Genomic DNA, 8680 nt, shown 5'->3' on the forward strand with positions numbered 1-8680 from the left:
TTGGGTTAGGGTTAGGTTAGGTTAGGGTTAGGGTTAGGGTTAGGTTGGGGTTAGGTTGGGGTTAGGTTAGGGTTGGGTTGGGTTAGGGTTGGGTTAGGGTTATGTTAGGTTAGGGTTAGGTTAGGGTTGGGTTAGGGTTGGGTTAGGTTAGGGTTAGGTTGGGGTTAGGTTAGGTTAGGTTGGGGTTAGGTTAGGGTTAGGTTGGGGTTAGGTTAGGTTAGGTTGGGGTTAGGTTAGGGTTGGGGCTCGTGGCCATCGGCAGCAGAACCGTCTGCAGACCTGGTGACCTGTGATGGTTCTGGCTCGTCTCTGCTGACCCGGTTCTTGTCACTGGTTCCTGTGAGCCTTCAGGAAACGGTGTTGGTGTCAGATTGTGTGAGCTGAAACAACAGTTTGGGTTTTACAGTGAGACTCTGAGGCGGTCCAACGGGTCGATACCATATAAAGACAAAACATGCTGCAGCAGCGCACACACAGGAACACACAGACCCAACAAGGGCATGCAGAGAGTCCGGGGGGAGCTGCGGTCCATCACGCTCCTCTGCAGCACCTCTCAGCGCCGTCCTGCACCTGATCGCAGGCGTCCTCACCGGGTTGGACTGACCTGCTGCAGAACCGGCTCCGTGGGTTAGGGGCTCAGCCGGCACCACAAATAAGCACCAGAACTTTCAGTCCCGGAAATAAAACGCAATCTGAGGAGAAAGTTCAGTCTGAAATGTTTGTTTGGGTCTTAATCTGCCGGCAGGACTCCAGAAGGTCCAAACCGGAAAGACTTTGTTTTTTCTTATTGTAACAAATTAGTGTTTTTAACAAAGTTAAAGCAAAGTTCTGTCCAACTTTTGATAATGAAAGCACAAAGAACCGGTGGTTCTGACGGGGCGGCGGAGTCCTGTGGTTCTGACGGGGCGGCGGAGTCCTGTGGTTCTGATCGGGCTGCGGAGTCCTGTGGTTCTGACGGGGCTGCGGAGTCCGGTGGTTCTGACGGGGCGGCGGAGTCCTGTGGTTCTGACGGGGCGGCGGAGTCCTGTGGTTCTGACGGGGCTGCGGAGTCCGGTGGTTCTGACGGGGCTGCGGAGTCCTGTGGTTCTGACGGGGCTGCGGAGTCCGGTGGTTCTGACGGGGCGGCGGAGTCCTGTGGTTCTGCGGAGTCCGGTTCTGATGGGGCTGCAGCAGATCTCTCACAGATGAATGGACCTGACCATGCAAGATTCTGAATGGCTGAACAAGAACTCTGAACTGGATTCTGAGCCCATGGAAAGAAACCAGAACTGATGGAAAAGGTTCTGGAAGGTTCTGGCAGCTGCATTCTGGGCCATCTGTAAGCAGCTCAGAGAAGTTCTGCTCAGACAGTAAAAAGGATCCAATGATCAGGACGTCCTTCCCACCCAGGTTCTGGTTCTGGTTCTGGTCCTCTTCCAGGCCCTCATACGAAGGGGGCGCTGAGCAGCAGCTTGAGATGAAATCTGAATCATTGTTCAGGTCAGACCTCGGTGTGATGGAACCTCATTCTGTTTTACTCTGTAAAGTTCATATTAATACAGCTGTTTGGCTGCAGCTGTTTTATCCAAACAGAACGCTGCTTTCTCACATAAATCTTCATCTCCGTTACGTTCTGTTCGGTAATTAAACCAATTTAAATGAACCTCTAAAGCAGGATACTGGAGGGCCAGAGGCTGGGGGGGGGGGGGGCTCATCCTCTAAAGCAGGATACTGGAGGGCCAGAGGCTGAGGGGGGGGGGGGCTCATCCTCTAAAGCAGGATACTGGAGGGCCAGAGGCTGAGGGGGGGGGGCTCATCCTCTGAAGCAGGATACTGGAGGGCCAGAGGCTGGGGGGGGGGGCTCATCCTCTGAAGCAGGATACTGGAGGGCCAGAGGCTGGGGGGGGGGGCTCATCCTCTGAAGCAGGGTTCTTCAACCCTGGTCCTCGGGACCCACCGCCCGGCATGTTTTAGATGTTTCCCTCACCCAGCTCTGCAGGCGCCTGATGGGACCCATTCATTTGAATCGGGTGAGCTGGAGGAGGGAAACATCTAAAACATGCAGGGCGGTGAACCCTGAACCCTGGTCTAAAGGACGTGTTCGTGAAAAAGGTCGCTTCCTCCTGCTCTGAGGCTGAAAGAGGGCGGAGACAGAGAGAAACTCGAGGTTTACTGAGGAAAACCTGGTCCAGACCAGGTTAGGTTCATAGAGTCTGTTACTATGGTAACTGAGCGAGAGTTTAAGTTACTTCTCTCTGAAACAGGCGAGAGTTACCCCTCTGTCTCTGGTTTGAGTTTCCTCCCTCTGTGGAAAACTGAGAGTTTCCCTCATTTCGGGGTTAATAAACAGAGAGTTTCCCTCATTTCGGGGTTAATAAACGGAGAGTTTCCCTCATTTCGGGGTTAATAAACGGAGAGTTTCCCTCATTTCGGGGTTAATAAACGGAGAGTCTCCCTCATTTCGGGGTTAATAAACGGAGAGTCTCCCTCATTTCGGGGTTAATAAACGGAGAGTCTCCCTCATTTCGGGGTTAATAAACGGAGAGTCTCCCTCATTTCGGGGTTAATAAACGGAGAGTCTCCCTCATTTCGGGGTTAATAAACGGAGAGTCTCCCTCATGTCGGGGTTAATAAACGGAGAGTCTCCCTCATGTCGGGGTTAATAAACGGAGAGTCTCCCTCATGTCGGGGTTAATAAACGGAGAGTCTCCCTCATGTCGGGGTTAATAAACGGAGAGTCTCCCTCATTTCGGGGTTAATAAACGGAGTTTCTCCCTCATTTCGGGGTTAATAAACAGAGAGTCTCCCTCATTTCGGGGTTAATAAACAGAGAGTCTCCCTCATTTCGGGGTTAATAAACGGAGAGTCTCCCTCATTTCGGGGTTAATAAACGGAGAGTCTCCCTCATTTCGGGGTTAATAAACGGAGAGTCTCCCTCATTTCGGGGTTAATAAACGGAGAGTCTCCCTCATTTCGGGGTTAATAAACGGAGAGTCTCCCTCATTTCGGGGTTAATAAACAGAGAGTCTCCCTCATTTCGGGGTTAATAAACAGAGAGTCTCCCTCATTTCGGGGTTAATAAACGGAGAGTCTCCCTCATTTCGGGGTTAATAAACAGAGAGTCTCCCTCATTTCGGGGTTAATAAACAGAGAGTCTCCCTCATGTCGGGGTTAATAAACAGAGAGTCTCCCCTAAACCTGCTTTGAGAAACGGACCTTTGATTTTCTCTTTCTTCTCTGAGACAGTTTGATCTGATTGGTTAAAGTCACCTGCCAAGTTCTCCTTTATTGAAGTTCCTTCATCGGGTTATGAAGCGGCCCTGATCAGCCTGGGTTGGCCCGGATCGGCCTGAAACCAACTAAAACCAACATTTGTAGCTTGTGGTTATGAAACGGCAGCAGGTTACCTTCAGCTTTAAGTTTGAAGCTCATTTCAAACACCAGCAGCTGAGGAACAACATGACAGAGCTGCTCATTTATCTGTGATGTCTCCATAATGAACAGCAACACGTTTCTCCAGATGCTGCATATAGTTCTGTTTATCTGTCCTGCCTCCTGATTGGCTGCAAAGGGAAAGTAAACAGGGGAAAAACTTCTTCTCAGGAAACTGTTTGATGGTGGAAGTGTCCTTCATCAGGAGTTCATGGTGTTCAGGCTGCTTTAAAAAGACTGCAGAATCCCATCCATCAGAGCCGACAGTGAACGCAGCGCCTGTCTGCCAATCCTTCATTGGAACAGAAACTATCATCAGAGCTTTATAAGGAAAACCAGTGGAAGAAAAGCCTCCTGCAGCAGGAAATCCCCGACCGAGCCACAGTGAAATATCAGCAGGTTCCCACAGACTGACCCACTGAGCCCACAGCAGATGTCCATGTGTGGACCGCAGTTTCTCTGAGAGGAACCGCTTCACATCAAAGTTCAAAGGTCACTGAATCAATAGTTTAACTTCAGCTGTGGGAAACCGCAGAAGAAGAATTAAACCTGAAGGAGTTGGAAAGTTGGACTGTCTCCAGCTCATTCTGCTGATTGGAAGCAGAGGGTTTCGGTGTCATAAAGGGAGATTCCCCACATTCTTATCTGCAGGAACGTCTCTGCAGAACCAACTGGAGCGACCTCCTCACAGTCCGATGATGTTCAGACAGCAGAGCTCCACATTAGCAGAGCTTCACACCAGCAGAGCTCCACATTAGCAGAGCTCCGCACCAGCAGAGCTTCACATTAGCAGAGCTCCACATTAGCAGAGCTCCACATTAGCAGAGCTTCACATTAGCAGAGCTCCACACCGGCAGAGCTCCACATTAGCAGAGCTTCACATTAGCAGAGCTCCACACCGGCAGAGCTCCACATTAGCAGAGCTCCACATTAGCAGAGCTCCACATTAGCAGAGCTTCACATTAGCAGAGCTCCACACCGGCAGAGCTCCACATTAGCAGAGCTCCACATTAGCAGAGCTCCACATTAGCAGAGCTTCACATTAGCAGAGCTTCACATTAGCAGAGCTCCACATTAGCAGAGCTTCACATTAGCAGAGCTCCACATTAGCAGAGCTTCACATTAGCAGAGCTCCACATTAGCAGAGCTCCACATTAGCAGAGCTTCACACCAGCAGAGCTCCACATTAGCAGAGCTCCGCACCAGCAGAGCTCCACATTAGCAGAGCTCCACATTAGCAGAGCTCCACATTATCAGAGCTTCACATTAGCAGAGCTTCACATTAGCAGAGCTTCACATTAGCAGAGCTCCACACCAGCAGAGCTCCACTTCATTAAAGGTTGGAAGACGTCCTGCTCAGCTGTTCTGTCCCTGATTAAAAACCCATTAAAGATGCTGGTGTTTGTCCTTCTTTTGAACATCTTTTGGTTGATGTGGCCCATCTTCTCACTGGGTTAGGGAAGCTATCAGCTGCCACTGCGGTGCTTCTTCCTCATAGATTAATAAAAGAGTGACACGGTCCTCACAACACATGTTAAAACCTGCTGAGAAGGAGCAAAGATGGAATAAACGACAGTTTACACGGCGTCCAACTCTTTTGGGAGCAGCTGTAAAGCGTGTGTTCGCTCTCTGGTATGTCTGATATGTACACAGAACAAAGCACGCAAGTTCAGTCTGTCACGTGCGCACACATACGTTCACGTGCGCACACATACGTTCACGTGCGCACACATACGTTCACGTGCGCACACACACTCAGCCAACCAGCCATTAAACATTTCCTGGTCAGACTCCTTTAAAGGAAGTGAGGTTCACAGCGATGCTCTCAGACTCGTCTCCTCTGCTCTCAGAACAGTGTCACAAGTTTGAGGACAATCAGTCTGAACTGATCAGAGTCTGAACTGATCAGGTCCATTGAACTGATCAGAGCTGACTGACCCCAACCAGCCCTCGGCTGTAGGTAGTGACCCAAAGAATGAGGTCGTTAATGCAAGCCGTGGAAATAAGCTTCATTCAACCGACGGACGGATGGACACCACCACCGCTACGTTCCACTGTATTTTCTTACTGACTTGGGCTTTATAAACGCTCACATGACCACAGGGAATGCAGATATTATTAATATTGGTTATTAACTTTAAACCCAACCATCCTGTTTCTCTGACCATATCAGTGTGGAGATAAAGGTGAAGAACCCGAAAGCTGAGTTTAACTTCAGCATCATCAAGTACTCTGAGGTCCCAAATGCAGAATAACAGGACTGCGTCCTCATGACTTCCAACCCGAACTTGCCAAATATGAACTTGCAAGTCCAGACTTGACGTCCTTGATATTGAGAAACATCCAGTTGTTGTTATTTAAACTCTGGGGATTGTTTGTTGTTATTCTCCTCTGGATGACAGATGTCAGGTGATACCTTTGCATCTTTTTCCTGATCATCTACTGTTGAATGAATAAATATGTGCAAAGAACACAGGAGTCAAAGCATTTATGTGTGACTTCCTGTTGTCACATTGCTTCTTCTTCATGTGTTTCTGCACTGCAGGCCAGCCGCAGGGTCAGAGGTCAGAAGTCAGAGGCGAGGCGCCTCGCTTCATCAGCAGACTGACCAACCTGAAGGTGATGGACGGCAGCAGAGTCGCCATGACGGTGGAGCTGAGCGGTACGACCTCGCCGTGTGCACACTGTGGTATTTCCTGTCTGATCTCCAGGGAGATGGCAGAGATGGGATGAGGACAGATTTACTCTGGACGAGTCCTGCCTCTTCATTTCCTCTGTGTGTGTGTGTTACATAAGGATTTTCCACGCAGGGTTTTCTCCATATAAGCTGCTCAGATCTGCAGCTCTCTGCTTTAAACGATCACTTCCTGTGTGCTGTTTCTGCAGCAGTTTGATTTAAACACACAACAAAGGACGTTTATGAGAATATCTGGATGAGTTTATCGTGTTCATATCAGACTGAGAGGAGCTGTGATTCTCCAGAGGAACACATTCATGAATGTGACACGAAAAAAATGCAGAAACGTGCAAATTCATGCAGTCATTTAACATCTCATTCTCTCATCAATTCTCTCATCAAACAAAAGTTGTTATTTGAATCTGCAGCACAATAACTGAGAGAGAAACAACAAAACTACTCAGAGAGAAAGTAAAATCAGTCATGGAAAACTAGACACTTTTGTACAAATACACACACATTTAAACGTGCCTTTTTACACCCTTTTTAAATATTTTAGCATGTAGCTGTAAGTTAGCAGTTAGCAGTAAGTTAGCAGTTAGCTGTAAGTTAGCAGCAGATGCTAGCAAACGATGCTTTCTCATCAGCAGTAATGGACCAAGCCGGAGACTTGGTCACAGCGTAACTCATAGTAATGCATGTGAACCGTTAATTACTGCGTTTAAACATTTTGGATATATTAACCTCATTAAACAGTTGTACCTGGAGACCTCCATCTTTATCAGAAACATGCCGATAATGTAACGTTAACACAGCGAGAGTGAGGAGAGGACCGGTGTTGTGTTGGAAACACACCTTAAACACAGCTGCAGGTTGTCTGAGTTACAGAACAGAACCGTTCAACTAGAAAGCTTCAGCTAACAAAGTAATGTGGGAACAATAATGTTCATCTTTCAGAAAGGAACAGCAGTAACTCCTTAGAAGTTGGTGTACGTCATCTTCATTAGCTAAGCTGTTAGCGTTAGCTTCAGCTAACGAAGTAATGTGGGAACAATAATGTTCATCTTTCAGAAAGGAACAGCAATAACTCCTTAGAAGTTGGTGTACGTCATCTTCATTAGCTAAGCTGTTAGCGTTAGCTTCAGCTAACAAAGTAATGTGGGAACAATAATGTTCATCTTTCAGAAAGGAGCAGCAGTAACTCCTTAGAAGTTGGTGTACGTCATCTTCATTAGCTAAGCTGTTAGCGTTAGCTTCAGCTAACAAAGTAATGTGGGAACAATAATGTTCATCTTTCAGAAAGGAGCAGCAGTAACTCCTTAGAAGTTGGTGTACGTCATCTTCATTAGCTAAGCTGTTAGCATTAGCTTCAGCTAACAAAGTAATGTGGGAACAATAATGTTCATCTTTAAGCTGTTAGCGTTAGCTGCTGCTAACAAAGTAATGTGGGAACAATAATGTTCATCTTTCAGAAAAGAACAGCAGTAACTCCTTAGAAGTTGGTGTACGTCATCTTCATTAGCTAAGCTGTTAGCGTTAGCTGCTGCTAAAGGAAGAAATAAATCAATAAATAAACCATGAGGAGTTATTTCTCAGATGCTTCCATTTCCTGCTCTGAAGTTCAGGCTCTGAGAGTTGGAACATGCTAAAGTGTCCTCTACAGGAGCTACAGTCAGCTACATGTTTTTTTCTTTCCGCCCCTGCCCTTCAAAAAGTCTGTGCACGCCACCGGCTGAGGGTGAAGCAGTTAGATGTTCTCTGATGAAGCTGCTGTGGTCTTCAGGCCATCCTCTTCCTCAGGTGACGTGGCTCCATGACGGGCAGGAGGTGACGGAGTCGGAGGACTTCCACCTCCTCAGGGAGCAGAACCGCTGCACTCTGCTGATCCAGGAAGTTTTCCCCGAGGACACTGGGACCTACAGCTGCCAGGCCTGGAACCAGTACGGAGAAGACCGGACCGAGGCCCGGCTCACTGTGGAAGGTACGCTGCATTCACCTCAGAACCTAAGGCGTCCAATGAGACCGAAGCACAACCGAACACACTGCAGTTAACATGATGTACTGTTTATCTCAGCCCCCCCAGTCAACACTTTTGGTTGGTTCTTTTTGCAGAGCCTCAGGACGGCGTCCAACCCTGGTTCATCACCAAACCCAAACCGATGAGCGCTGTCGTGGGTCAACACGTTCTCCTCTCCTGCGCCATCGCCGGAGACCCGTTCCCCCAATACACCTGGACCAGGGCAGACCAGAGCCGAGCTCTGAGCTCTGGAGGAGACTATGAACTGCTGCAGAAGGAGGACGTCATCTCGCTGCTCATCAGGTCAGCAGTCACACAGGAAGCAGCACAAACATGACGGTAACATGTGACTGAACCCTGCTCTGCTGTCTCTGCTCCTGCAGACGGGTGAAGAAACACCACGCAGGAGAATACCGGATCAACCTGAGGTAACCGGGCTACACGCTCACACTGTGGTCATCAGCAGGAGCCGGTACTGTACCGATTATCGGCCGATTATCAGCATTTTGATGCATATCAAACCGGGTTATTTTGGCTCTGATGCAGCCTCTCTGTCTGTAGTCTCCAGCTGTGAT

General features: G+C 48.5%; 2 protein-coding genes across 2 annotated transcripts in view; one reads left to right on the forward strand and one right to left on the reverse strand.

Moving 5' to 3' along the window:
• LOC140319808 (uncharacterized) overlaps positions 1-8680 on the reverse strand; it is a 481384-nt gene that overhangs the window by 83223 nt on the left and 389481 nt on the right. The window lies entirely within an intron of this gene.
• Positions 1-8680, forward strand: part of mylka (myosin, light chain kinase a) — a 70631-nt gene that overhangs the window by 21456 nt on the left and 40495 nt on the right. Inside the window, exons 13-16 of the mRNA XM_072397653.1 lie at positions 5957-6073; positions 7872-8069; positions 8201-8408; positions 8489-8533. Of these exons, the coding sequence (XP_072253754.1) occupies positions 5957-6073; positions 7872-8069; positions 8201-8408; positions 8489-8533 (568 nt within the window). The remainder of the gene's footprint in view (positions 1-5956; positions 6074-7871; positions 8070-8200; positions 8409-8488; positions 8534-8680) is intronic.

Source organism: Leuresthes tenuis, unplaced genomic scaffold, assembly GCF_036924035.1.
Source record: "Leuresthes tenuis unplaced genomic scaffold, fLeuTen1.0.hap1 SCAF_12, whole genome shotgun sequence".
In the NCBI taxonomy this organism is placed as follows: domain Eukaryota; kingdom Metazoa; phylum Chordata; class Actinopteri; order Atheriniformes; family Atherinopsidae; genus Leuresthes; species Leuresthes tenuis.